Raw genomic sequence first — 27,745 nt, 5'->3', positions numbered from 1 at the left:
TTTGGGTCACACCCAGCAATGCTCAGGGGTTACTCCTGGCTTTGCACTCAGGAATTACTCCTGGCAGTGCTTGGGGGACCATATGGGATGCCGGAGATTGAACCCGGGTTGACCGCGTGCAAGGCAAACGCCCTACCCGCTGTGCTATCACTCTGGCCCCACTCCACATTACTTTTTAAAAATTATTTTTAATTGGATATTTGTGAGATAGACCATTACAAAGCTATTCATAATTGGGTTTTAGTCATATAATGATCCAGCACCCATCCCTCCACCAGTGTACATTTCCCACCACCAATGTCCCCCATTTCCCTACCACCATCCCCCAACCCCCCACATCCCACCTCCCAGCTTCCCTCTATGGGAGGTACTTTCCTCCTTGCTCTCTCTCTCTCTCTCTCTCTCTCTCTCTCTCTCTCTCTCTCTCTCTCTCTCTCTCTCTCTCTCTCTCTCTCTCTCTCTTTCTCTCTCTCTGTCTCTGTTTCCTTTTCTTTTTGTGCATTACAGTTTGCAATACAGGTGCTAAAAGGTCACAGTTTGTTCAGGGCATTCAGTATTTTTATCGGAATGGTAAGGCTGGAGTCACTTTTCAATAGGGTGGCCGCTTTGGGGTGTGGATGTGACTGCCAACGCTTCTGGAAGTATAGGGAGGTGGGGGGGAGGGGGAGGTAGACCCTGAGAAAACCTGAAGATTTCAGTCACAAAACACACATATCAGAATTTCCAGCAGATTATATCGTGGTGAGTTCTGTCCTGAAACAGTGGAGTCAGGCCGGGGGTATGGTGGTGATTTTGGATTGTGGAAGCAAGCAGTTGCCAGGGGCTCTGCTTGAGTGGGCCCCAGGCCAACCTTCCCCCCTCCAATTTACTACAGTTTGTTCAGCAATGCGTGGGTCCGAACTTAACTGCGGCTTTTGATTCCTTTTGAAATTTATCTATGGGTCTCTAAAATAAGAGAGCTTGTATAGCTTGTATAGCTGAGCCGAAGGTGGTTTGTGGGCATGGCTCCCACATACCTAACTTTTAGCCATTTAATTTATTGGTAAACTTGGTCCTAAGTTGTTGGGGTTCAGCCGAAATAAGAGCTTTGGAGATCATGTTGGGTGTACTCAGACAATTTTTGCCACCTCAGAATTCTTAGTTTAATCACAGGTTCCTCCACCCATGTGACATACATAGCTCAGTGTTAGGGAGTGACATCTCTGCTGGGAACATTATTTTGCCTTCCACAAACTCTCTCAGAAAGCAGGTGAAAATGATGGAGAATCATGGCAAGAGACACAAATGCGCATAGTCCATATGTATGTGTGGAGTAGAGAGAGGGCCGGCTCAGCCTCTGGGCTCCCGATCATGAGGAAGGGCTGGTGATGAGGCCCAAGGGTAAAGCACACATTTGCCTATGTGAGAACTGGGTTCTTTTCCCAGCACCACACACACACACACACACACACACACACACACACACACACACACACACAACCACACACACACACACACACACACACACACACACACACACACACACACACACACCAATGATCCAGGTAAAGCTTTTGAGCTTTCAGCCCACTCAGGTAAAATCTGCCCAGCTCCTTACAGTGTTGATTTCAGATTGTGCCGTCGGGCCCAGATGCCTCCTGGAACAGTGGCTGACAGCAGTTCCTTTGTCCTGCCGGGTGCCAGGATCAGGAGCTCTCCCCACCCCACCCGGTGTCTCTGCTTCACACCACCTGCCCACACTTCCCCCTAAAGGAAGTCATGCCAGGGCAGAGCCCGGCCCTGAGCCCTCCTCAGCCAACTCCATCACTGCCCTCAGGCACCCTGGCAGCCGACTTCCCTTTGCGTAGCACCCCCTCAGGGACAACAGCTAAGAAAGGTTTCCAGGGTGCTGAGACGTCAGTAACATGATTTTATTGGGTCGGGTGTGGGGCAGGGAGGCCCTCACATGTTGTTGAGTTCCAGCAGAGTCTGGTCGAGGGTCTGGTGGATCTCCACGTTCTCCTCCTTGGCACTGGCCAAGGTCTCTGTGAGGGGAAGCAACACATGAGGAAAGGGACAGAGGCACAAGGGGTGATGGGGGCGGGGCATGACTCGACATGGAGTGAACTGAAGGCACAAGAAGACACTTGTCTGCGGGAATCCAAGGGGCTCTGGTAGGGACAAATGGACAGACTGACCAGGATGAGGGAACAGGAATGAGTAGGAACGCCTCACTCCAGCCTGCAGGGCCATGGAGACGGGCCGGGGAGGTCTGGCGTCAGGAACTACCTCAACCCGCCTTGGTGAGAAGGTGTGAGAGTTGGAAACAGGAGGAAAGACAAGGAAAGGGAGCCAGGACAGAGAGACAGACAGACAGTCTCGAGGCATAAAACAGACCTGCAGTGAAAGCCGCAGCTGGCTGGCATCGCGCGTTTTTCCAAACTTCATCCCAGACCTTTGGCAATCTCTGGCCCTCCCCTGCACCTCCACATCCCGTTTCCCTTCAGTCACTCTTCCTAATCCAGGAGCCCCAGCTGAGCGGGTCAGTGTGTGTGTGTGTGTGTGTGTGTGTGTGTGTGTGTGTGTGTGTGTGTGTGTGTGTTGGGGATGGAGGTCAGCGGTCAGTGGTGCAGACCAGGGTCTGCAGAGGGCTGTGACTTACAGAGGCCTGGGGGGTGGGGCTGATGGTGATACAAATCATACATGGATCATACATGGTACGTGCAGCAGTGAGTAGAGTAGCAGAGAGAGTGGCAGGCAGGGAGGCAGTGATCATGCAGAGGGGCTTTGCGAGTGTTGGGGGAGGTGCTCAGCTGGAGGGAATCATAGACTAGAGGTGTCTGTGAGAGCCGGAGTGGTCAGCGGGGTGACGGAAGTGCTCTCCCGGGGAAGCAGGAAGACAGTGTGTGGAGACAAAGTTGAGTTTATTGAGCAGCAGAAAAGGAGAGACCGGGGTGTGGGCAGGGAGAGTGAAATGGAGGATGAAGCAAGAGGCAGGTGGGCGGTGGGGGGTGCTGGGGCCCTCCTAGGCTGCGCCCCGCTTGGCCGGGTAGTGCTGGCAAGTGCTGCTTCTGCTGCCTGAGAGAACAGAGGAGAAGGGCCCGAAGAGCCGCCCTGGGAGGGGCTCAAAGGGAGGTGATGTCATTGAGTGCGTTGTCCAGCTCCTCACTGATGGCCTTGTACTTCATCTTCTGGGCATAGACTTCATCTGGGGTCCCATGGGGAGGGGCGGAGGAAGGGGCCGTGTGGGGAGAGGGAGTAGAGGGAACGAGGAAAGGAAGGATGGGTGATGGAGAGAGAACAAGAGTCAGAGAGAGGCAGACAAAGAATAAGTGCAGGAGAGCGAGGCCAGAGAATAGACAGATCAGCCCTCAGGGCTTCCTCCTCCTCTCTCTCTCCCCTTTTCCCTGCACCCCACATTGATTCCCATCCATGTCCCACCCACCGCCAAGGAGTTCCTCTTCACCCACGAGCTGAGGCACAGTGCTTTGAAAAAGCAAGAACCTTTGCTTTAAGGGGCAGGGGCTCAAATTAGAAAGGTCTAAAGGCGCAAAGTTGGAGACAAAAATAGAGGTGTGCCCCAGAGGAGGGAAGCAGAAGTGGGGGTTATAAAGGTCAAAGGGCATCATAGGCTCAACAGGAAAGGCAGTTTTAGGCACAACTGTTATAAATACAGTGAGAAAGTGCCACTAGTAAATACCTGGATGTTTGTCCTCACCAAATTAGCTTAAAAGCCTTTTCTTCCTCCCCCTTCCCCACTTAGTGTTGTCATGGAGACCTAAATATTAAACCCGATTATGGTCCATTTCATAAAGAAGTCTCTGCATAGCTCTACTGCACCCTGCTGGGAGACAGGGGCTAGATCAAGGTCAGGGGTCCCAGGACTAGCAGTGCAAGCTTCACCAGGGAGCTCGAGAGAGCCCCAAATTCTCCAGCACAAAGGCAGTAGTTGTTTCAGAGTCAGACCCACATGCCTGCACTCTAAACACACTCTGGGGAGGGCAGGGAGATGGATGGATGGGCTTGAACACATGTGGGAGCCCCAGGTTAGATTCCCCAGCACAACATGGTCCCCCAAGCACCATCAAAAACAACCTCTGAGCACCACTGAGTGGCCAAAAACCGAAACCAAATGAACAACAACAACAAAACCCCAGACCAAACAAGCACCTCTCTGGGGATTCGTATGCACCCTAAGCTAAAGGCACTCCAGCTGACGTCCACCCCAGCTACCACTACTTGTCTGGAAGGCACAGACACTCCTGATGGGGGTCCTCAGCTGCTGTCCTTATGGGCAGCAAATGGAACGGGATGGGAAGACAAGGGACAGATGGTCATGGGCCTAAGCGTTCCCGAGGCACGTTCCTCATTCTGAAGGTCGCCTGCACCTCACCCTGAGATGTGTCATTTCTTTCTTGCTCTCTATATGGGGTTTCTTAGCTCTCTCTGCTCTAGAGAAGCCTCAGTCTCTCTCTCTCTCTCTCTCTCTCTCTCTCTCTCTCTCTCTCTCTCTCTCTCTCTCTCTCTGTTTTTTGGGGCACATCTGGCATGCTCAAGGCTTACTTCTGGCTCTGCACTCAGGAATCCCTCCTGATGATGCTTAGGGACCATATGGGCTGCCAGGGGTGGAACCCAGGTCCTCTGTGCGCAAGGCAAGTGAACCCACCTGCTATCCTACCACTGTGGCACCTTCCCCCTTCTCTCCTGAATACTTCTCTCCCTTCTCCCAGTTTCCTAAACACAGCTATTTTTCTTTGAGGGAGTTTTTCTTTCTTTAGGAGTACAAAGGGGTATCCCTTTTACCTTCCAGGTCATCAATGGTTTTCTCCAATTTGGCCACAGACCTCTCGGCAAACTCAGCTCGGGTCTCAGCCTGGGAGTCAAGGCAAGACAGAACATGATCGCAAACCAGGTCTTCCCAATCACAACCACTCTCCCTCCCCCGCAACTGCCACAGGGTGGGGACCCAGCAGGAGGGTGCGGGCTGGATGGAATCTCACCTCCTTTAGCTTCTCCTCCAGCAGTTTGATTTCCTCTTCATACTTATCCTCTTTGGTGGAGTACTTTGGGGACAGACACAGACCATCAGCAGACCATCTCCACAAAAAGCCCTCCTATTCCCACTGAGCTCCACTTTGACACGCCATTGTGTTTTTTTTCCTTTTGTGTTGGGCCACATCCAACAGTGCTCAGGGGTGACTCCCTGCTTGGTACACTAGGGGTCATTCCTGGCAGGATTGGGGGAGACCATGGGTGCCAGGGCTGCAATCCAGGCATCCTGCATGCACAATCTGTCCACCAGGACTTTGAATCATCTCCTGGGCCCAGGGGTCCTGAAGTCTCGGCCCCTTCAAACCCCCCCATTCCTCCAGGTCTGGGAACCCTGCCCCCCCACCTCCAGCCTCACTGCCCTCCCCCCGCTACCTTGTCTGCTTGAGCTTCCAGGGATTTCAAGTTGTTGGTAACAATTTTCAGCTCCTCCTCTAGGTCCCCACATTTACTGCAGGGGGTGTGTGGCAGGGTGGGGTGTGAAGGCACAGTGGGGTGAGACAGTGGAGATGGCAGAGTGCAGGAGGGGAGAGAAGAGAAAAGCCAAGATGTGAGAGTGACAGCGGCGTGCTGGTGGGGCCCCGGGCCCTCCCCGGCCCCAGCAGGTGAGAGGCAGCGGCCCGAGATGGAGAGCTGTGTGCCGAGCAAAGACACGGTTGCCCAGAAAGGACCACAGAGGGCTCTACCTCCTCCTCTGCGGCCATCAGGGACTTGAGGGCCTGGTCCATGGTTCGCAGTTCCTCCTCCAGCTGCCTGGCTCGGCTGGGAGCAGCGGGATGGGGTCAGAACACAGGATGGGTCCCTGCGGCCCTGAGCCTGGGAAAGCACCACCCCGGGGTGCTGGGCCCCTCAGAACATGGGCTCCTGCTGCTCCCCCGGGACCCTCACCTCTCGGCCACCTCAGCTCTCTCCTCTGAGCGCTCCAGCTCTCCCTCCAGGATCACCAGCTTCCTGGCCACCTGTGGGCAAGGCAGAGAGAGAAGGAGATCCATGGTGGACAGAGCGGAGTTATGGAAGGTTCAGAGGAATGAGGTAGGCGGGGCAGGGCTGTCACCTCCTCATATTTGCGATCTGAGTCTTCGGCAATGTGTTTGGCCTCCTTCAGCTGCATCTCCTGCAGTTCCATCTTTTCTTCATCTTTCATGGCTCGGTTTTCAATGACCTTCATTCCTCTGAGTGGCAGGGAGACAGTGAGGTCAGGACCAGCTGGAACAAACTCCCCGCCCTTCCTGGCCACCCGTGCCCCCAGGGCCCCCTGCCTACCTCTCGCTCTCATCAGCAGCTTTCTCCGCCTCCTCCAGCTTTTGCAGGGCTGTAGCCAGACGCTCCTGCGCCCGGTCCAACTCCTCCTCTACCAGCTGGATGCGGCGGTTCAGGGAGGCCACATCTGCCTCGGCCTGTGTATCAGAGGTCACAGGTCAGAGAGGCTTCAACTACCTTGAATGAAAGTTTAGAAGGGCTTCCCAGGATGCTAAGAGTTTTACAAAAACCAAAACCAAAACACTAGGCTCCCTGACTTCTAGACTTTCAACCTAATTTTTTTTTCTAACCAGACTCTCTTCTGTCCGAGATTCCATGCTCCATCCCAAAATATGCATTCCTGCTACAGGCCTCCTCCTGACACTGTATGTTCATTTCCCTCTGTCCCCAGAGTCAGCACTTCAACTGTTGGGACCCTAGTGTGTAGCTTAGTCTCAATGGCAGAGCCTGACCCTGGCACCCGGCTGGGGGAACTCAGATCAATCAGAAGGCACCATGGCTACAATCAACCAATCACAGAAGGAAGTTACATGATGTCACCAGCTGCCAGGCAGATTTTTTAGTGAAGAACCCGGGAAATAAGCCAGGCCAATAAGCAAAATTCATGGTAGTACCGAGAGGCTCCCTAACAATGTGGGCATTGGGGGGGGGGGCAGTGTAGGTGCGCAGATACTCAGCCCCTGATCCTGCAATATGGAGATAAAACCATGGCGGTTTGGGCAAAGATTCATGGGAACTGATGGCATCTTGAGAAAAAGAGGGTCAAGAAGGGCCCCCCAAAAGGAACTTGAGAGATAGTACAGTGGGCAGGGGGCTCGCACTCAACCAAACTGGATTTGACTCTTGGCATCCCATATGGTCCTCCAAACTCTGCTACGAGTAATTCCTGAGTGCAGAGCCAGGAGTAATGAGTAACTCTTGAGGTTGCCCAGGTCTGATCCCAACTAATCTCCCCATCCCAACCACCCCCCACATACATACAAAAAAACTAAAATCCAGCAAAAGGAACTTAAGAGAAGCAATGCAGTTTGTTGTTAAGAAGAGCATTGGCAGAGTCACTCTTGGAGTCACGGTGCAGCTACTCAACACTTATGTGACCTTGGGCAACTTCTTTAGTCTCACTAAGCCTCATTTTCCTCCTTTTGAAATCAGAGTCTGCGAGGGCTGTTCTGAGATCCCACAGAGCTCATAATACGCTGTTAATCAACCGGGCCATCTGGGAGGCTTAGGAAACTGAACAGGTTCTCTGGCTCCAGGCTCAAGCCTCTAAATTGAGATCTCCAGGGCCGTGGCTTGCACCCTTCATCATCTTTTTTTTTTTTCTTTCCCTCTTCATGTTTCCAAGTGAGTCTGATGATAAGGCAGATTTGGGAAATGATATAACAATATGCAGAAACCACTTGGGCACTTGCCTATACCAAGTCCACAATCCACAAATGTTGGGTTCTCCCTAGCCCTCCCTCAGAGACACGGAAACCCTAAGGTTTAAGACTGGGGAGGAGAAAGGGTCAGTCCAGAAGGGAGAGAGGGACAAGGCAGGTGGCAGTTGGGGGACAAGGTAGGAAACAGTCCTGGCAGTACTCAGCACAGCATTTATAGGGGGATTTAATGAGTCCTTCTGGGGCTGAAGGCCACACAGAATGACAAGAGTCTGTCATGGGTACAGCCTGATGACTCAATATGGAAAGATTCTGGGAACAGTATTGGAGGTTGGGAAGAAGGACTAAGAGGATGGTGGGGGGCTGCTCTAAAGACAAGACTGTAAATGAAGGGCTTTCTTTGTTTTGTTTTTGTTTTAGGGCCACACTTTCAGTGTTCAGGGCTTATTTTTGGCTCTGAGCTCAGGGATCAGTCCTGGTGGACTTAGGAAACTAAATGGGGTGCTGGGGATCAAACCCAGGTCAGCTATATGCAAGACAAGCATCCTGCCCACTGTGCTATCTCTCCAGCCTCAAGAAACTCTAAGTTGCCCAAGGTCACATAAGTGTTGAGTAGCTGAACTGAGACTCCAAGAGTGACTCTGCCAATGCTCTTAACACCAAACTGCATTGCTTCTCTTAAATTCTTTTTTTTTTTTCCAGGGGAGAGGAGATGGTTGGGATCACACCTGGCCGCCACTCTTGATGATAGTGGGTGACACATGAGTTTGAAGTCTTCAACACTAGGCAGACATTTGCCTCTTTTCTGCTTCTCAAGCTCTTCATGGTTATGAATGATACTTTCTAAACACAGCCCATACTGTCTCCAGTGGACAAGTGGGAAGAGAGGAGAAACTGAGGCACTCTGTAAATGCGTAACGTCCAAGGTCGCAATAAGCCTGAGGAGAGTTGCCTACCTCCCCCTGGCATGGCTGCCCGGCCCTGTCTCCTCACCGTCCTCTCTGCTCCCCCACCCCCACCCCAGCTCCTTGGGTTTCCAGCCCGGCTCCAGCTGCACTGGGCTTTGGTTATTTATAGCGTGTCAGGTGCCCAGGGTCGTCTCCACTAGCAGCTGCAGGTCAGTTGCCTCCCAAGTGCCAGAGTCCATAAAGAAACAAAACCAAAGAGTGGAGGTCAGAGAAAGTAACTAGGGCGGCGGGGGGTTGGGACCATGGATAGGGGTCCGTATGGACAGAAAGTCATCTCTGATCTCAGGGGTAATCGGACCACACTTTCTGCTACCCACCGGCCCTCCAAACCCCACCAAAGGCTCATCTTAAACTTAAAACAACCCTGGGTGGAAGGCAAATGGGGAAGTGGAGGCAGAGACGAGTGAGAACACTGCGTCCAAAATCCTATGGTCATTATCCTGCCTCAAGACGAGGGTTGGGAATGGCAGAAAGTGGAAGCTTGGTTCGTGGGGTGGGGGTGGACAGAAGTGCACAGGACCAGCCACGGTGGCTACCCTTAGCATTTGGGGCTGTGCCCTTCTACCCTGTGCCCTGGCATGGTTTCGAGAGTGACAGCTTAGAGAGGGCAAGTGAGGGGCCACGAGAACTTGAGCTGTGGCCCCCGAGCAGCGCGGGGCTGCTGGAGCCAGCTGTCAGGGCCAGGGAATCTGTGATGGTCCCTGCTGAGCGTAACTCAAGTCAGGGCTCATCTCTGGATTCCTCTCCCTCCTCCTGCCTGCCCAGTCTCACACCCACACCCCGCACGCCCCCGGTGGAGCTGCAGCCTCCTCTCCCTGTTCAGCTGGAGGATTAGCTGAGGTGGATGGTAAATTCTTGCACTACCCACCCCCACGATGACTCACTGCCCGGTCACTGTACAGTTCTCAGAGCTGAGCTGAGCAGAATGACGTGCTCTGTGGGAAGTGGTAGGTGGTTTTGATTTACCCTCGGCCTGGCATTGTCTGTGCAGGCTTGCTCTAGCCCCGGTGCTTGAGAGGAAACCATCTGGGTGCTGGTACCATTTTCCCTGGGGTCCCCATGGCTGTGAGTGCACCCCATCTAGGGGACCCTCACGGTCACCGCACCTTGGGCCCCCACTTACGTCGGTGGCCTTCTTCTCGGCCTGCTCCAGTTTCTCCTGGGCATCCTTCACAGACTCCGAATACTTCTCCACCTCGTCCTCAGTCCCCTTGAGCTTCTTCTGCAGGGCCTGCTGCTCCTCCTCCAGCTGTGAGAGAGAGGGTCGGTCAGCCAGGCCCCAGGCTTGTATGAGGGGTTACTAAGAGACCTCGGTAGGCTGTCAGGAAGAGGGACCAGAGGAGGGATGGTGCAAGCAGGGGTGCAGGGTAGAGGTGGGAGGTGGGGGGAGCCTGGTGGAGGTAGAGAGAAAGCTTCTAGTCCCAAGGAGCAGGATCTAGCTCTGCAATGGCAGGAGGGGACGTAGAATCTGGCTATGGAGGGTGAGACGTGTGTCTCTGGTTAGTGCTCTTGGGAGCACCCTCCAGGCCAAGCCCTACACTGGAGGGTCTTGGGCAAGCAGGCCTACACCCGTCTCCAGGTTCCGGGCAGAGGGTCGTCTGTGCCCCGAGCCCCACCTGCTTGCAGCGGTCCTCAGCCTGCTTCTTGTCGGCCTCGGCCTGTTCGGCGCGGTCGATGGCGTTCTCCTTGTCCAGCTTGAGCATCTGCATCTTCTTCTTGATGGCGTCCATGGCTGCGGTGGGCGGTGGGCCGGCCGGCGGGCGCTGGCGACTGGGGTAGGGATGGGGGCTGGCTGCGACGACGAGGACGACAACGGGGTAGCCCGGGTGGCGAGTGAAGAGGACCGAGCGCGACTGGGATGTCCCAGGCGCACGAACGTCTAAAAGGCGGGGAGGCGGCCGGGCGGAGCCGGGGGCCTGGACCCTCCCCCACAGCGGCCCAAACCTTGTAGGGGCAGAAGCACAGCCGGGCCCGGGGGCGCGGTCGCCCCCTGAGCCCAGCCCTCTCGGGACCGCCCCCAAGGAGCCCCGCCCCGCCCCGCCCCCGCCCCCGCCGTCGGAAGGGCGGGCGGCCAGGCAGTGGGGGGCGCGAGCCCGGCCGCGGGGAGGGGACCCCGGTCTGGGGGCTCCGGGCTCTGAGTGACAGCCCCGCCGGGTGGCAGCTGCAGCCACGGCCCCAGCGGCTATTTCGGGGCTTGAGCTCACGGCAGCTGCCCGGGGCGCAGGGAAGGGGAGCCCCCCCCCCGCCCCCTCAGCTGCTGCAGCCGCTGCCCTTAATTTAGAAGTTTCCTGCAAATCCCACCAGGGATTAAATGTCTCTTGGGAGGCGGGGCTGCTCCGCGGGCCTGTTGCCTCGGTTTCCCCCCAGTGCCAGACCTTGGGTGCGCCTTGCCGACGTTGGTGGTGGTGGTGGTGGTGGTAGGAAGGCTTGCAAGGGATCGGGTAAACTGAGGCAGGAGCTCAGTCCCCGGGCCCGGCTTGCCCAGGGGGCGGGCCTGACCTCGCCTCCCCTCAAGTCCCCTCGGCACGGCCGCTGGGCCCCGCCCGCCCCCACGTGCCCCGCATATTTTCCGCACCCCCCCAGCCCGCCCCGCGCGTCCCGGAGCGCTCCGTGCGCGCCCTCCGGTCTCCGCCTCTGCTCCCGGCCGCCGCGTCCTTCCCGGGTGGGCCAACCTGACGCCGAAATGTCTTTTCTGCCCTTTTTTGGGAAGTTTCCCCGTGGGGAGGCGGGGCCGCGGCGAGGGCGCGGCGGCCGGGCTGAGGGAGGAGACCGGCGGGGCTGGTGCTGGGGGACCCGGATCGTCAAGGCCGAGTTGCGGGTCCCAGGGCTTCCCCTCGGGGTCGAGGCAGGGGGTGTGCTGGGGGCGGGGAGAGGCGCCTGCGGGAGGAGGCGGGCGGGGAGATGAGACCGAGGGAACCAGGAGGGAAACAGCGTCGCTCCGCAGGGCCCGGCCTTTGGCCAGTGCGGGGTCACCGTGGGAACCTGGGCCTGGGACTCCGGGAAGTGTTGGCATCTGCCCACAGCCAGAGCGGGATGCCCCGCGCCCTGGAGATCCCGGGCTGGACACTCCGCGCCCCTCTCGCTACTTGCCACCAAGTAGCTTTTTTCTAAAAGATGCCGCTGGGACTCACATTCCCTCCTGCCTGGGACTGCGGTTGCCCCGCTGCTTATTGCTGCCTGCCATCATTCCTCCACACGGTTATCAAAGATGCTATAAAAATTCATTGCAGCTAGGGGCTTAAACTTCTCCCAAGCCCCTCCCTCCTCCCTCCCTCTCCCCTCCCTCTTTTGAGGATAAAAACCCACATTTCTTAATATGGTATAGAAGGCCCTTTGTTTCCACCCTGCCTACCTCGCCAGCCTCATCCCTTTTCATGCCCAGCCTCATCCCTGATATACACACATGGGTTCAGTGTTGTTCACACAGCGCTTCTGCAGGAGCCAGAATTAGTCACACTTTTCTCTTTCTTTTTGTTTTGGGGCAATACCCAGCAGTGCTCAGGGATCACTCCTAGTGCTGCTGTGGGATCCATATGCTGTGCTGAGGGTTCAATACTTGTTGGCTGCTTGTAAGGCAAGTGCCTGACCCACTGTATTACCTCTCGAACCCCTAGCCAGGCCTTCCTTTCCTTCCTTCCTTCCTTCCTTCCTTCCTTCCTTCCTTCCTTCCTTCCTTCCTTCCTTCCTTCCTTTTTTCCTCCCTTCCTTTCTCTTTCTTCCCTTCCTTTCTCTTTCTTCCTTTTCTTTCTCTTCCTTCCTTCCTTCTTTTCTTTCTTCCTTTCTTCCTCCCTTCCTTTCTCTTTCTTTCCTTCCTTTCTCTTTCTTCCTTTTCTTCTCTTCCTTCCTTCCTTCTTTTCTTTCTTTCTTTCTTCCTCCCTTCCTTTCTCTTTCTTTCCTTCCTTTCTCTTTCTTCCTTTTCTTTCTCTTCCTTCCTTCCTTCCTTCTTTTTTTCTTCCTTTCTTCCTCCCTTCCTTTCTCTTTCTTCCCTTCCTTTCTCTTTCTTCCTTTACTTTCCCTTCCTTCCTTCCTTCCTTCCTTCCTTCCTTCCTTCCTTCCTCCCTTCCTTCCTCCCTTTCTCTTTCTTCCTTTTCTTTCTCTTTCTTTCTTTCTTTCTTTCTTTCTTTCTTTCTTTCTTCCTTCCTTCCTTCCTTCCTTCTTTCTTTCTTTCTTTCTTTCTTTCTTTCTTTCTTTCTTTCTTTCTTTCTTTCTTTCTTGATTTCCCTTTCATGCTTTCCCACTCCCCCCCTCTTTTTCTTGCTATCCTGTTTGCTTTTTTTCTTTTCTTTTCTTTTCTTTTTTTTTGCCATACTCAGTAGTGCTCAGGCTTACTCCTGGTCCTGTACTTAGGAATCACTCCCGGTGGAGCTTGGGGGACCATATGGGATGCCTAAGAGGAAACCCAGGTCAGCTGCATGCAAGGCAAGCACCTTACCCACTACACTCTCTCTGGCACCTAGCCAGACTTTGGTTTGTCTTTAACTTTTAAAATTAAGGTTCTGTGATCTACAATATTGTTAACAATGGTTTCCTGTGTACATACTTTCAACACCACACCCATCACCTTTTGTTCCCCACAGACTTCAGTGCCCCTTCCTTTCAAATCCTCCCACCATCCCCAACTCAGTTGTGTGGGTCAGTTCTCCCATTGTACTGCCTCTTAGCCAGTTTTCTTTTATTTTTTAAAAAATTTTTAGTTTTTAAATGAATCACCATGATGTGCAGTTACAGACTTACAAATTTTTGTGATTATGTTTCAGTCATAAAATGATCGAGTACCAATTCCTCTACCAGTGCACATTTTCCACCACCAATGTTCCCAGTATCCCTCCCCACCCCACTCCCTGCTTCTGTGGCAGGCACATTCCCTTTTGCTCTCTCTCTCCTTTTGGGTGTTATGGTTTGCAATTCAGGCAGTAAGTGGCCAACATGTTTGGTCTGTAGTCTACTTTCAGCATGCATCTCCCATCCCAAGCGAGCCCTCCAAGCATCATTCACTTAGTGGTCCCTTCTCTATCCCAGCTGCCTTTTCCCCCAGCGTGTGAGGCTGGCTTCCAAGCCATGGAGCGATCCTCCTCAGCCAGACTTTTCTTAAGCTTCTACCTTGTGCATTTTGTTCCTTCTCCCTAAAATGCTTTTCTCCCGGAAGCTTTAGCTAGAGCTTCTGGGAAAATCCTGGCCACTTCCCTTCAGACTCTCCACCTAACTGCTGCAAGGCTCCAGCCCTGGGCTCTGGGGGAGCTTGACCCTTCCACTGCCCCCCAACTCCTCCTCTAGAATAGGGACTTCTGGCCCTGAGTCCCTAAGGCTGAGCCAGAACCACAGTGATGGCATTTGATAAACGTTTGCCAGGTGGTTTTTCTGCAGAGGTTTCCGGGTACTCGAAGAACCTGGAGGAACTCAAGGTCTAATCCTTTGCTTTCTCAAGCTTGGATCTTAGAACCCCTTGTTCTCTTAAATTACAAAGACCCCCCCACCCCCACCAAAGCTCCTATTGAGGGGGGGTTATTTATCTATACTTACTATATTAAAGTGGAACCAGAAAAAAATGGAACCCAAAATTTAAATTTTAATCTTTTTTTGTTTTAGATTTTTGGGCTACAGGGTTGTGCTCAGAGGTTCCTCCTGGCCTTACTTGTGAGACCACAGGTGATGTTACAGATTTGACTGCATGCAAGAGAAGCAATTTAGCCCATGCACTGCCTCTCTCGCTCCTGGTTTTAACTTATTAATCTATTAAAAAATAACAAAAAACAGAGATTGAAGAATTAATACAAAGGTTTAGGCACTTGGCTACTATATAACTGATCCTGGTTCAATCCCTGACGTAGTATATGGTCCCCTGAGCATCACCATCAATAGCCCCTGAGCACCTAACCAGGAGTAAACCCAGACAGAGCATAGCTGGGTATGCCCCTCTTCCCCAACACACACACACACACACACACACACACACACACACACACACACACACACACACACACACACACACACCCCTCCTAGAGTTAGTGAAAGAATAGAGTTACTTTACTTAAAAAAAATCTATTTAGTATTCTGGCCTAATAGAAGACAATGTGCTTCTCAAAAATCTCCTTGTGGAGAGAGGGGCTGGAGCTATAGCACAGCAGGTAGGGCGTTTGCCTTGCACACGGCCGACCTGGGTTCAATTCCTAGCATCCCATATGGTCCCCTGAGCACCGCCAGGGTGGTTCCTGACTGCAGAGCCAGGAGTAACCCCTGTGCATTGCCAGGTGTGACCCAAAAATCAAAAAAAAAAAAAAAAGAGAAAAAATCTCCTTGTGGAGCAAAGGATGTGACTCAGGGTAGAGAACGTGTCTGCATATGTCAGGCACTGGTTTTACTCCCCAGCATATGAGCACATGTATCTACACACACGATTTGTGCATTTCTGTGTTGCTGCAAGTCGTGTATGAAGAAAATCCAGTCACGCACATATTTGGAAAGTTGCATATAGCCTTTTCAGATAATTGTGGCTATTTTTCTTTGATACCATACTATGTCTTTTATTTTTAACTTTTAAAGAAAAATTTGGAGGCTAAACTGGTAGTTAGGGAGGGCACTGTTAGGTGGTACAGGGCTGGAACCCCATCCTTAGGCATTTTAAAGCAAGAGTTCTAATTCTTTGAACTCTCTCTTTGGTCAGAAGATAGTTTCTTCGGGTTAGTAACAGGGAACCTGAAACTGTATCAGTAACTTCTTTGTGCTGCTTTACATTACAAAGCACTGTTTTGTCAGACACTTTGGGCTGGCTCTTTTCCCCGGGGCTAATTTTGTAACAACATACATTGTCTCACGGGGCCTTCCAAATGCTGACACAATTTGATATAGACACATTTAAAAGTTATTTAATCCCTTTGAGTCTTTGTCACTTTTTACCCCCTTCACTGTGATCTTCACATCTTTTTATATAAAACAGTTTCTCATTTTGGGAGTCTGAGAGAGAACAGTGGTTAAAGTATATGTTTATACCTGGTAGCACATGGTCCCTTGAACATTGCTGGGTGTGGCCCTGAAGATCCCCTGAGCACTGATAGGAGCACCCTGGTCTGGAGACACCTGTGTATTGCAGGGGTGGCCCAGGTAATCCCCTGACATGATGGGTCCGTGCAGAATTGCCAAAAACCATGAGAAGAGGTGCCCCAGATCTCCTGAGCACTGCTTGTATGATCATCCTGCCAAAAGTTTCTAATTAAAAAACATTAAAAAATTTTTTTGCTGGGGGTGCTCTGGGGACCAGGTGGTGCCAGGGATTGAACTCAAGTCTCCTGCTCCAGTTCTCTGAGTCATCTCAAATAAAAAATTTCCCCCATACCATTCAAACTGAGGCCTCATACATGCAAGGGAAGTGCTCTACCATGGAGCTCTGTCCCCAACCTGTATAAACATACAAAAATAAATAAATAAATAAAATCACATCCCTGGGGTTGGAGAGATATAGTACATCAGGTAAGGCACCTGCCTTGCATGCGGCCACGCTGGGTTTAATTTCCCGAACCACAGAGTCCCCTGGGTACAGCTGGGCAAGAGCCTTGAGCAGAGCCAGGAGCAGGCCCTGAAAGCCTCTGGGTGTGGTCCAAAACCCAAAAGCGAGACATAAAGTGAAATATCACATTCCTCAGGGGGCTGGGGTTATGGCTCAAGTGTACATGCCTTGAGACTGGGCACGGCCCCACCACAACAAAGCACATTCTTTAGCGTTGAGATTGATTTACACAGAAAAGTCTGGGGCTGGAGAGATAGTACAGCGGTAAGCGCTTGCCTTGTTCGCAGCAAACCCAGGTTTGATCCCCAGCACCATATATGGTCCCCCCAATCCCTGCTGGTGAGGTTTCCCCACTCCTCTCCCCCAAAAAAAATTAAACAGATAAGTCTCAGTTTTAGATTTTGGGAAGCTGTGAAACTCATGTGGCAGACACAAGTTTTCTGAAATTTGAAAGTTTTGAAAGCCTAAATCGTACAAGAAAAACTGTCAGCATTTTCCCTGAAGTGAGTCTCACTTGATTCCCTTTTGAGAAAATATCTGCCAGATATTTCAGTCTGCCAAGTATGCTTTGTCTAGCAGTCGTTCTCCCAAGTTAAATGTGTTGCATGAGACACACAGCTAATTGGGCTCAGAGCCTGAGATTAGTTCCCCAAGACAAATGCACCAAGACGAGACAAGAGTCCCAAGACAAGAGCCACCACCAGCTGGGCAGCAGGTGCGGACACAAGCTTCTGAGGACTTGCTTGTTAAGACTTAACTAAAGTCATAGCTTCTTACTGCCTCGTGAAGGCCTTTGTTATTTGAGTTTTTCCTTTTTTTTTTTTTTTTTGTCCAGTGCTGGGGATGGGATCCAGGGCCTCAGCCTGTGAGGCTGCCTCTCCATCATCATTAGTGCTCAAAAGCTACTCTTGGGCAACGTTCTGGCACCAAGCAGTGCCAGGGACAGGGCCTGGACCTCCTGTAAAGGATGCATTCAGCCCCTTAAACTGAATTTTCTTTGCTCAGAGGATATTCCTTGCTGTGCTCAGAAGTGACCCCTGGTGGTGCTTGGGAGACCATGTGGATAGTGTCAAGGATTCAACCAGGGTCCCATTCAAGGATAGTGCCTTACTTTGTGTACTGACCATGTTTATTTAGTTAACTGCTGGCATACATGGAGTAATATTAAGTAGTTTGGGCCTTTATTTTGATTTGCACTAAGGTAACTTTACCCACTAGTGTTTTGTTTTTCCTTTTTTGGCTTTTGGGCCATACCCGGGTGTTCAAGGCTTACTCCTGGCTCTGCACTCAGATTTCATTCCTGTTGGACTCAGGGGACCACGGGGTGCCAGGGGTCAAACCCGCATTGGCTGCATGCAAGACAAGCACCCTACCTGCTGTAATATTCCTCTGGTCCCCCATGTGTTTTTGCAAATAAATGTTTGACACCATACAAAAGGAAAACAATCTTAGTGGGATCATGCAGGTGATTTTCTGATTGACTGGGAGCTGGAAATTCCTAGGGAAGTAAAGACCATCTTTTTTGCGGGGGGAGAGGTCATGCTTAGCTGTGCTCAGGGATCACACTGTGCAGGGCTTGGGGGACTATATGTGGTGCTGGGGCTCGACCCCAAGTTGCCTGTGTGCAAGGCCACTGCCCTCCTCACCGTACTCTCTCTCCAACTCCTGAGGACCATCTTTGAAGATGTAAGACCCAAGTGATATTCAAGCCTCTCCCGGCAGAAGACACGGAGACATATTTGACACTAGTGCCTGAGGACTGGGCAGGGAAGCGGACGGAAGCAGTAGCTGCAGGGAGTAGCTGCCTGGGCTTCACAGCTGGAAGGCTTCAAATAGTTTGGTCTCCCCCTCGATGGATGACTTGATCCTCCAGCTCCTCAGCCCGCGCCTGTGTGACACTGAATCCGGGCTGGGAGGGCTCTGGCATGGCCTCCCCTCTCCTCTGTGTCAGAGGTGATAATGCAGCCCTAGCTTCCAGCGCTTAGCACAGGCACGGCTTAGTAAATATTGAAGGAATTAACCCCAGGGACAGACATGATAGTAGGATTCTGACCCCTTCCCTGAGGGGCCTCCCTGGGGAGGACGTGGTCTTTGTGGTAACTTTCTCTGGTACGGTGGCCTTAGTCACCCCTGTTTCCTGGAGGCGGAAGGTGCCTAGAGGAGCAGCAGGCAAGTGGCCTTTGGGTTCTACTTGGAATCACACCCTGGGCAAAAGGGTTAGAGACCCACGTGAGGGGACAGTGGCTGAATTCGAGCTGCAGAGCCAGCACAGTGCAGGCAGAGGGGGCGACGGGAGGGCGGAGGATGCATGTGGTACCCACCTTCCCGACTACATTAGCTGCAGTTGCAACATGGTCACCGGCTGAACTGTGGCCACCAGGGGCCTCTGCCCAGGACTGACCCTGCCTCACACCCTGGTCTAGTTTTTTCTATTCCTTTTCTTCTACTACTGCTCTAGGCAGATAATGACAAGTCCCAGCGGGCCTAGGAGTGTCCCATCCCAGCCCACCTCAGCCCACAGGAAAAGCATGTGAGCAGCCTCAGGGCCAATGGCCTTGACTGAGTGGTGGCCAGGGACTCCTGTTATCTAACTGGCTCACTGCTCTCAGCGGAGCTGCTTTCGAAGAGCGTGGATTTGCTCACCAACTCTGAGCAGCTCTAAGGAACAGCGTGTCCCTGGGAGTGCAAACGGCAGCTGCTGTGTCCACCATAGAAGCATGATAGTGAAGGTGGAGGTAAAAGCCAGGGAGAGGGGGGACAGCTTCCCACCCCCGCGCCCCCTCCCCACTGCCCATCTTCTCAGGAAGCCGGGCAGAGGTCGGAGGAAGAATCACCTTTATTGGAGCAAAACCTACTCAGAGCCTGTAACACTGCAGCTCCCAAAGGTAGCCAGGGATGGGGGGGTGGAAGGAATATTTCCTCTCCCCCACCAAAAAAGGATGAGGTGCGGCAAGGCTGGGGAGCTGGCTGGAAGCTGCTGGCAGGGAGCAGCGGGCTGGGGCCCCGGCAGGTTCAGACTGAGGGACAGCAGCTTAATACTCTCGGCGTGTTAATACTCTGGGGAGGGGCAGGCACTTAGGGGGCCCTAGGGCATGAAGGCACTTGGGGAATTGGGGAGCGGGCAAGGGATGTGCAATGGGACGGGCAGGGCCAGCCCCGGGGTCTGGCAGGCACTTTGGGGCGTGCTGGGGTGGGGCGGGGCGGGCCCGGCAGCCCAGAAGGCTTTGGTAGTGGCAGGCACAGTCTCTGGGCTGGGTCTGCGTTAAATAGAGGGGGTGCCCTAGTGCTCGTCTCGAAGCTCCGAGGGCAGGAACTTGTACTGCTGCTGCCGGATCTGGGCCAGCTTCTTCCGTGCCTCCTCCAGCTCCCGTTCCTTCCGGAGCATCTCTTCCTGGGCGGCAATGATCTGGGGGCGGAGATCAGGGGCTCGGCTCAGCTCGGCTCGTGGGCAGGAGGGCTTGGGGCAGAGGGGTCAGGGGGCAAAGGCCTAGAGGACGGGGGCCCTCTGAGGGTCAGGCAGGGCTCACCTGGGCAATGCCTCCGACCATCTTCTCCTTCACCACCACTGTCTCGTTCTCTTGGTCCTCAAAGGCTGCTGCTTTCTGGGCCGCCTTCACCAGGTTGTCCGAGGCTCGCTTCACTGCATTGCCCGCCGCCTGGGCACAGACAGAGATGGCGGTGAGAGGCCGGGGCTGCAGGGAGGGCCCCGCGGAGAGACCCTAGACGGCCCCCCCAGAAGGCTGGCTGCGCAGGCAGGGTCAGGGCCCAGCTCACCTGGAGCCGCTTCATTGCCTCCGAGTCCTGGTCGGCCTTGACCTTGCAGGCCACGAGCAGCTGGGCAGTGGAGGCGGCGACCTGCTTGGCCGACGAGATGAGCTTCTCCTGGCTGGCATGGCCTTGCACGGCAGCGTTGGCGGCCTCACACAGGTTGTTGGTGGCTGCGGCCACCATGCGGGCCTACAGCAGGGAGATGAGATCCGTCCGGGGCCTCTTGTCCCCGCGCCCAGCCCCACCCCAGCCTCTGACTGTGTGGCCGTTGTACACTCACCGCAGAAATGAGGCCCTGGGACCACTGGCCGTCATCCAGGGCGTTGGCTGGGATGGCGCCCACCTGTGGAGGCAGCAGGAGCATCTGCTTAGACTTGCCCTCAGGCCCTTTTTCTTTCTTTTAGGGGGGATTTTTGTTAGGTTGGATCTGTGCTCAGGAGTGACCCCTGGTGGTACTCAGGGGGATGTGTGGATGCTGGATATTCGAACCCGAGTCAAGGCAAATCCTTTAACCCCTGCCCTCTCTCTCTGGCCCTCTGGCCTCTCCCTTCTTAAGTGCCCCAGCCAGCTCCCCTGCAGGGATGGGTGCAAAGCTCACGGTGCCCCCCAGCATCTCAGTACGTACCTTCCCTTGGGCCACCAGCTCCCTCTGAGCCGCTGAGGCAGCCTTGACCAGGGCACTGGTGGCAGCTGCAATGGACTTGGCGGCTTCCAGTATCTGCTCCTCAAAGTTCAAGGACTCATCAGCCTCCTGCGAATGAACAGGCATGGGTTGAGGAGAGGCGGGTCTAGGTGGGGACACCGCGCCCTCTGGGGGGGGGCAGGGACAGGGGTGCCAGGGGGACTGACCTTGGGCTTGGCCCGAGGCTTCAGCTGCTCTAGCTTCTTGGCTGCAGCCTCGATGGCTGCTGCAGCGCCCAGGAGCTCGTTCTCGGCAATGACCGTGGGGTCCTCCGGGTCCACCCATTCTGTTCCTGGCAGGTTGAAGGGGCAGAGGCAGGGGCTCAGAGTGCTGGGAGACCTGGGCAGCACGGTTCCCGTCACTGGGTCCTGGGCACAGGCTGGCTCAGAGCTGGGCCACCAGCAGAGATCTCCCAGGGCACGGGTCCCTGATGTCCCCTCCCCCGCCTGTCTGCCCCTCACCCTTCATGGCCTCGGCAGCCTGGATGAGCTCTGTGACCGAACCAGCCACGCGCTTTGAGTGTCCTGTCAGCTGCTGCTTCAGCTCTGGGTTCGGCTTCTGTAGAGTCTAGAGGAAGAGGAGGGCAGGGAGCAGGGATCCTCAGCCCTTCACTTGGACCCTGACCTAGGAAACAGGCCCCTACACGCCCCCTTCCCAAGACCAGGGCCCGCCCCATGCCCCCGCCCACAGTGCGGCACCCCTCAGGGCTTGCAGGGGCAGGATAGGACACACACGGTGGACACGGTTGGCCCGTGTCACTCACCGGCTGACCAAGAGCAAGGACAGTGATGGAACGAGGACAGAGAAGAGATGACGCAGATAAGGGGGAGGTCAGGTGGAAGGAGAGGAGATAAGAAAAGAGGCGGAGGTGAGCGGGCTAGCCAAGGCGGGCAAGGAGGATGGGGTCCCAGTGGGAGGAAGACTTGGGAAGCTGAGTGGGGAGGTGGAGGGTGGTGAGGCGGGGAGGGGAGGGAAGTGGGGCGGGTGTGAGGGAAGGCAGACAGATGGCCCCTCACCAGCAGCACGTGGTCCAGCAGCTCCAGATAGCCGTTGGCACACTCTCGGCCGTAGTGCAGGGCTCGAAGGCGCACCTCTGGGGCCACTTCAGGGTGATAAGCTGCTTCCTGGGCCGCAGAGAAAGGGTCAGATTGAGAACCTCCTGCCCTACTGCCCTGAACCTGGCCCCCTGCCTCCAATGCCTGCCCGCCCGGCTCCCGGGGCTCTGACCTTGCAGGCCCGGAGCATGTCTGCGATGGCACGCCGGCTCAGGTTGGCGGTGGCCATGACGTCTTCCTGGCGACAGGAATTGCCCGCCGCGACAGCCTTGGCTGTTGCCATGGTGATACCCTTGGTCATCCGGATGAAATCCTCTGGGGTTGAGGTCTTGGCGGGTGGCTCAGGGGAACAGAAGACCTGCAAGGGCAGAGCCAGTTTTGTTGGGCTCAGTGGGGTGCTTAGGGCCTCCTGTTCTGTCTCCCCAGAGAGCGGCCTGAAACGACACAGCACTCTCGCTGTGCCATCTGCTCCATTCAGCAAGCATTCGCTGAGTCCTTAGGGCAGGCCAAGTCCCAGGAGACATTTGTGCACTTGCAGCTTGTGTTCTAGAAGGAAGGCGGCCATCATTTCTGACGGAGCGGTGGGGAGAGTTTATTTATTTGATGCTAAGAAGGGGCTTAAGAGCTGGGCTTTCATTCCTAAACCATGAAAAAGCTCTGAAGGGCCAAGTGCAAAGGCGGGCAAGACGTTGGTGCTTGAAAGAGAATAACAGGCAGGAGGGCATTTTACGTCACTGGAAAGTGAAGTGGGAGAGCACCTAGGAATGTTCTAGAGTACAGAGAAGGTGGAGGAAAGATTCTTGAATCTCAGACCAAGGAACTTAAAATTTATAAAATATGTAAAAATTCTGAAAAATATTTTGATGTTATGTTTATCCAGAAAGTTATTAAAGATCAGGTAGTGGGACAGAGACATCTCAGTGGACTGGAGCACATGCTTTGCACACAGAAACCCTGAATTTGAGTGTCAGTGTCATGTGGTCCCTGAGCACCCCTACTCTTTAGCCCCAGCAGAGCCAAGAGTAGTCTCTGGAAACTGCTGGTTTTGGACACCGACCCACCCACACCCTAACCCGCCAAAAAAAAGGTCACTTCTGGGCTGGAGAAATACTCTAGCAGGTAAGGCACTTGCCTTGCATGTGGTTTACTTAGTTTGATTCCTGGCGCCACTGACAGAGCCAGGAGCAATCCCTGAGCACTGCCGGGGATAACCCAAAAACCCAATCCACACCCCACCAAAATAAATAAATAAATAAATAAATAAATAAATGCTAATTCTGGAACTTAACCCAAACCATGGAGGGTGAGTGTGGAAGCAGGGAAGCTGGGCAGGGGCTAACAATGAGGGAGCGAGGACAGCCAATGACTGGGTGTGTGTGGGATGTGCTGAGAAGGTGTGAGTTTTTGGAGGGAGCATCTACAAAGAGATTTAGGAGGACTTGGGTGTAGGGAATGAGAGAAACACTACCCATAAGGTGGGTTTCTGACCTCAGGAACCGAGTCAGGAGTCAGGACTACAGGGTGGGACTACAGTGATGCGGGGATGCTCAGGTCTGGGAGGAAAAAGGCCCAGAGGGCCAATTTGGATTCCACAAAGAGAGGGTGAAAACGGGATGTTAGAGAGAGCAATCTGGAAACCAGAAAGCCAGGTGGGAGAGGTGGGCACAAGAGAGCCGGAAGGCAGCAGGAACCAGGTGGGGGACAGGCCCCGAGACCGAGTGAGGCTTTGCTAATGGCATCTGGGGCCCAGTGCTGACAGAGGGCGTGGAGGAAGGACGGCAGGAGCCTGGGCAGCAGGACCTGGGTGGGCTACAGTGACAATCAGTGAAGTCACAGGGATGGATCCTGCCACACACTCGGCACCAACGTCACTAGGAAGGAGCATGCTGGGTAGGGAGCAGGCCCCAGGCTCCCGGTGCCTCTGCATGTCAGGAGAGATGCCCAGCAGGCAGCTGAAATTGACTAGACGGAAACCGTCTGGCCTCAGAACCTGCCAGCCTGTCTGAGAAGGTCAGGAGCAAGGTTCAACTTGCCCCTGACCAGGACCCAGGGAGAAGGCCGTTGGCACAAACACGGAAGGGCCAAGAGATTTTCGGGGATGAAGGCGAGTCTAGGTGGGGACTCCACGGGGGAGAAACGTGTGTGCGAGACTCTGGAGAAAAGCCATAGTTGAGATGGCTGAAAGGGAGCAGGAATTTCCCAGAGAGGCTTGTTAGCAGCCTAATGGTGTGTGAGTGTTTGAGGAGGAGGAGGAGAATGGAGATGAGGGGCCTGAGCAGCACTCAGTAGGAAACACTAAGTGAAATGCTGGTAGGAGTAAACAGGTGGGGAAGGGGGCCTGAGCCAGGCTCCCGACACACGTCTGGCAATGAGGGAGAAGAATGGGCGTGACCACTGATTTCTTTTGTGGGGGAGGGGAAAGCGGTCCTTGGGATTAAACCCAGCACCTCATCCATGGAGAGTGAGTGCGAGAGCTACATCCCCTCGCCTTGCCCCAGCCCCCGGTGGCTACATGGGAGCTTCCCGCTCTCTGTCTTGTGCAGGCCATCTCCAAACCCATGCCTCCCACCCCAGACCACTCACCGCCAGCTCCTGCCGTATGTGCTCTGTGGTGGCCTCCAGGGCCCGCGTGCCTTTGGTGGCCTCATCCTCCACAGCCTTCACAGTCTTCAGCAGGGACGTCACGTTGGTCACCATGACCTGGGGCATGGGGACAGAGCAGGGTGTGTGTGTGGGGAGGCATTACATCAAGGAACGGGAGTAAGTGCTTTAATGAGTCGCCCCATCCCGATGCTGTCCCCGGCCCCTCCCACCTTGGCAGAATTCTTGAGCTGCCACACGGCAGGATCATCCCCGACTTTGCCGGCCGCGGCCTTGGTGGCGCTGATGAGGTCTCCCAGGGCCTTGGCCACGTCCTTCACTGCATTGATCAGCACCACCTGTGTAGGAAGAGGGGCGGCTGCAGTCTGCAGGGGTGGGGGGTGGGGAGAGGGGGATTGCGGGGGCACAGGAAGTGGCTTGGGCCAGAGGAAGGGATGGAGGGTGGCTACCTGGGTCTCGGGGTCCTCAGCGCCCAGGCTGGCCGCCCCCAGCTTGACCACATCAGCGAGGCGGGTGATGGTGGCCACAGACGACTGGGCTGCCTGGGCCAGCTTCTCCTGGCTCCCGGCCGCGTTCTGCACCAGCACCTTCGTGTCTTCCACCAGCACCTTCGCTGTCTTCAGAATGCCCTCCCTGGGGGAGGGGGCGCTGGCTCGTCAGCTCTTCCCAGGCCTCCCGGCCCCCCCCTCGCCACCTCCTCTGCCCCTCAGCCCCACCCCTCACCGGTGGTCAGCGAATGTCTCAGTGCCCTCTCGGTTGAGTGTGCCGGCCGTGGCGAACATGATGGTGGTGTCAAGGTCGGCGATGATGCCCGACACGGCGCTGGCGGCCGTGATGCAGGCCTGTGTGCCGCGGTTTCCGGCCTGCAGCGCAGCCAGCACGTGGGAGACCTGCGGCAGAGGCAGGAGGGTCAGGCAGGCGGGCAGCCTCAGGGAAGGGACAGGAGAGAAGGGCGGGGTGAGGGGGGATGGCTCCAGGGTCGGAGCACGGTCACCTTCTCCGACACTCTCCGGGCACACTCGATGAGCTCCTTCTTGGTGTAGGCATCGCTGGGGCTGCACTGCAGGGCGCCTGCCTTGGTGACCAGAGCGGCACAGCCGTGGCCCAGCTCTTGGACCCGGTGCTTGATGTGGGCACCAATCTGCAGATGGGCAGAGGGGAGGGGGGCTCTTCAGGAGACACGAACCATCCCCACTGTGCTGGGAGCAGGTCAGCAAAGGACAAGTCTCCCGCACTCCAGGAGACCCACACAGAAGGCTCTCCCTGCCTCCCCACCTTCAGGCAGGGGATCAGCGTCCACAGACGGGGGGACAGTGGCAGACACCAAGGGGGCGAGGGCTATGGTAAGCACAGGTGGGGTGGGGGGCACTGGAATCGGAGGATCGTGGGTGACAGAGTGCAGGGTTTGGAGTCTGGCTGGAGATCCAGTCACTGGCCTTCCTGCACAGCCAGGTTCTTGGGGAATGAAGACGAGCCCGGGGTCACTCCTGGGGGAGGTCCCCATGTGGTGCTGGGGGGTCACGTCCAGGCTGACCACATATGAGGCAAGCGCCCTGCCCGGGGAACTACAGCTCGTTTCCTTCTTGAGGGAAGCCACCCCGCGGCAGGGCAGTAGGGACAAGGAGGATGGCAGAGGCATGTGCTGGGGAAGGGGCAGGGTGCAGCCCTGCTTACCTCTTCGTTTTCCGCAGCCACCGCGGCAGGCTTGGCTTGAGCGGCCAGACGGCCGTAGTCGCTGGTCAGCTGGTTAGCGAGGGGGCCCAGCTCCTCAGGGCTGGTGTTTGACTTGGTGACCTGGGAGCAGAGGTGAAGCGCTGAGCCACATGCAGCTCTCCAGGGCTGGCCAGCCCTCCGGCTCTTTACGCCGACTCACCATCTCCTGAACAGTGACTGCGATGGCCTTGGCCGTGCGCACCATTGTGGTCTGGTAATCCACAAAAGAACCTTCTGGCTCTCCCATTGGTCCTTCATCTAACTGAGGGGGTGGACAAATCTGTCAGGGGCTCTGCCATACCATGCGGGGGATCCTCCCGTTCACCCCCACAACCCCTGCATCTCACCTGGTTGATGGCCTGAGTGATGGAGTCCACCATGCCCCCTACCACCCCGGCGGCACTGGCCGCCTCGTTGAGGGTCGTGGTCAGGTCCTCAACGGCCTCGGTCATCATCTGCACGGCCTCCTCCAGGGCCTCCTGGGTGTGGGCTGCTTGCTGTGGGGGCAGAGTGAGGCGGGGGGTGCCCTGGTGCTCCCACCTCTCCCCGCTCCCTCGCCTGGCCCCTCAGTACCTTGGGGTTCCCGCCCGCCTCCTTGGCGGTGTACAGCAGCTGCAGGGCTGACTCTGCCAAGGTCTTGGTCTGGTCCAGCAGCGCCATCTGCTGTGGGTGGCTCAAGGTCTTGGAGGCAGCGCCCACCGCAGCCAGGGTGAGTGGCTCGAAGTACTGAGCCATCTGGGACACCTGGGGCATGGGAGTAGGGTAGGGGGTTGGCAATGGGAGTCGCTGCTGACCTACGCTCACCCGACTGCCAGGTACTACACGCCGCCCTGCTCTTCCCCGGTACCTTGTGGCCTAGCTGGGAGGCCTCGGCTCGGGCGGCGCTGGCCAGCGGCTCGATCAGGTGGGAGATCTCCTGCACGGCCGTGAGCATCTGCGTGTGCAAGGCCTGGGGAAGAAGCAGACGTGAGCCCCCGCTGCCCCAGCATTAGGAGCCTCCTCTGAATGACTCTCGGGGGCTCAGCCCTGACCCCCGTCTGTTATCTCCTTGCTTCTTTCCCAGAATCCTCTTTCCTGCACACCTCTTTTTGGGGTGGGGTAGTAGGGTGGTTGGGGCCACACCCACCCGGCTCTGCTCAGGTCTTACTCCTGGCTCTGTGCTCCAGGACCATGCCTGGTGGTGCTCAGGGGAACAAGGCAAGCGCCCTGCCCACAGTGCTCTCTCTCTGGCCCTCCCCTTACCTCCTGAGAGATGCCCTCACGGGGAGCCAGCTGCTGGCTGACCGCAGCCAGAGAAGCCTGGTCCAGGTCGCGTAGGCAGCTGTTCAGAGCTGCGATTGCTGTCTCACACTCCAGCTGCCCTGGGGCCTTGTCCCTGCGGACACATCAGAGGCTCCAACAGAGGCTCACCTCACTGCCCGCATCCCGCCCAGCCCGGACAACCTTTGTCTTTCGCACAATCCCCTCTTATACTCCCTCTCCCCCCACTGCCCTGATAACTCCCGTCCCACTATCCCCTACCCACCCACAATATACCTCATGCTTGTGATCAGCTTCTTGATGGAGTCGGAGACTGTCCGCGAGTGACCAGCCAGCACCGACCAGCGTGGGGGGTCCCGGGGATTGACGGCCAGGGCCCGGGCGGTCTGGATGAGGCCTCCGGCACTCTCCAGCATGGTTTTGGCAGAGATCACGATGGGCTCCATAGCCGCACGGCCCTGCCATGGTAGGTGGGGGGTGCAGGGCAGGTGAGTGTCAAGACTTTCAGGCGGGGGCAGCTGAGATGAGGG

At 55.5% G+C, this 27,745-nt stretch overlaps 2 protein-coding genes across 6 annotated transcripts in view; both read right to left on the bottom strand.

Annotated features, from left to right (window-relative positions):
• Positions 1-1,889: 1,889 nt before the first annotated feature.
• TPM2 (tropomyosin 2) lies at positions 1,890-11,208 on the bottom strand. 4 transcript variants are annotated; one of them, XM_004600221.3, is made up of 9 exons: positions 10,252-11,072; positions 9,759-9,884; positions 6,292-6,425; positions 6,083-6,200; positions 5,917-5,987; positions 5,715-5,790; positions 4,980-5,042; positions 4,783-4,852; positions 1,890-2,024 (listed from the first exon to the last, which is right to left on the bottom strand). In XM_004600221.3, the coding sequence occupies exons 1-9, from the start codon at positions 10,363-10,365 to the stop codon at positions 1,942-1,944; spliced, it is 855 nt and encodes a 284-aa protein (XP_004600278.1). In that variant the 5' UTR covers positions 10,366-11,072; the 3' UTR covers positions 1,890-1,941. The 4 variants fall into 4 exon arrangements, with proteins under 4 accessions (XP_004600278.1, XP_004600279.1, XP_004600280.1 ...); XM_004600222.3 differs by lacking the exon at positions 5,715-5,790 and adding an exon at positions 5,404-5,479; XM_004600223.2 differs by lacking the exons at positions 1,890-2,024; positions 5,715-5,790 and adding exons at positions 2,887-3,187; positions 5,404-5,479 and having other exon boundaries at positions 10,252-11,208.
• Positions 11,209-18,954: 7,746 nt separating this feature from the next.
• The window catches only part of TLN1 (talin 1), a 30,917-nt gene continuing 22,126 nt past the window's right edge, over positions 18,955-27,745 (bottom strand). For both annotated transcript variants that reach the window (XM_004600225.2, XM_055133607.1), the window contains 21 exons: positions 27,492-27,673; positions 27,198-27,330; positions 26,803-26,904; positions 26,529-26,699; positions 26,303-26,452; positions 26,116-26,217; positions 25,917-26,036; positions 25,237-25,383; positions 24,966-25,132; positions 24,692-24,875; positions 24,455-24,580; positions 24,225-24,341; positions 21,814-21,999; positions 21,603-21,710; positions 21,048-21,153; positions 20,754-20,878; positions 20,530-20,655; positions 20,185-20,247; positions 19,911-20,093; positions 19,664-19,792; positions 18,955-19,542 (listed from right to left, as the gene is read on the bottom strand). In XM_004600225.2, coding sequence (XP_004600282.1) covers positions 19,417-19,542; positions 19,664-19,792; positions 19,911-20,093; positions 20,185-20,247; positions 20,530-20,655; positions 20,754-20,878; positions 21,048-21,153; positions 21,603-21,710; positions 21,814-21,999; positions 24,225-24,341; positions 24,455-24,580; positions 24,692-24,875; positions 24,966-25,132; positions 25,237-25,383; positions 25,917-26,036; positions 26,116-26,217; positions 26,303-26,452; positions 26,529-26,699; positions 26,803-26,904; positions 27,198-27,330; positions 27,492-27,673 — 2,853 coding nt within the window. In that variant the 3' untranslated portion in view covers positions 18,955-19,416. The remainder of the gene's footprint in view (positions 19,543-19,663; positions 19,793-19,910; positions 20,094-20,184; positions 20,248-20,529; positions 20,656-20,753; positions 20,879-21,047; positions 21,154-21,602; positions 21,711-21,813; positions 22,000-24,224; positions 24,342-24,454; positions 24,581-24,691; positions 24,876-24,965; positions 25,133-25,236; positions 25,384-25,916; positions 26,037-26,115; positions 26,218-26,302; positions 26,453-26,528; positions 26,700-26,802; positions 26,905-27,197; positions 27,331-27,491; positions 27,674-27,745) is intronic.

Source organism: Sorex araneus, chromosome 1, assembly GCF_027595985.1.
Source record: "Sorex araneus isolate mSorAra2 chromosome 1, mSorAra2.pri, whole genome shotgun sequence".
Classification (NCBI taxonomy): domain Eukaryota; kingdom Metazoa; phylum Chordata; class Mammalia; order Eulipotyphla; family Soricidae; genus Sorex; species Sorex araneus.
Note: the sequence above shows the minus strand (reverse complement) of the source record. Positions and strands in the feature narration are given on the sequence as shown.

Coding starts and splice junctions, on each gene's coding strand:
- TPM2 (XM_004600223.2), bottom strand. CDS start 10,365: ATGGACGCCATCAAGAAGAAGATGCAGATGCTCAAGCTGGACAAGGAG. Junction 5,480..5,916: donor AGAGCTGAGGTGGCCGAGAG/GTGAGGGTCCCG, acceptor CACCCCCTGCAG/TAAATGTGGGGACCTAGAGG. Junction 3,188..4,782: donor AACCATTGATGACCTGGAAG/GTAAAAGGGATA, acceptor ATGGGACCCCAG/ATGAAGTCTATGCCCAGAAG.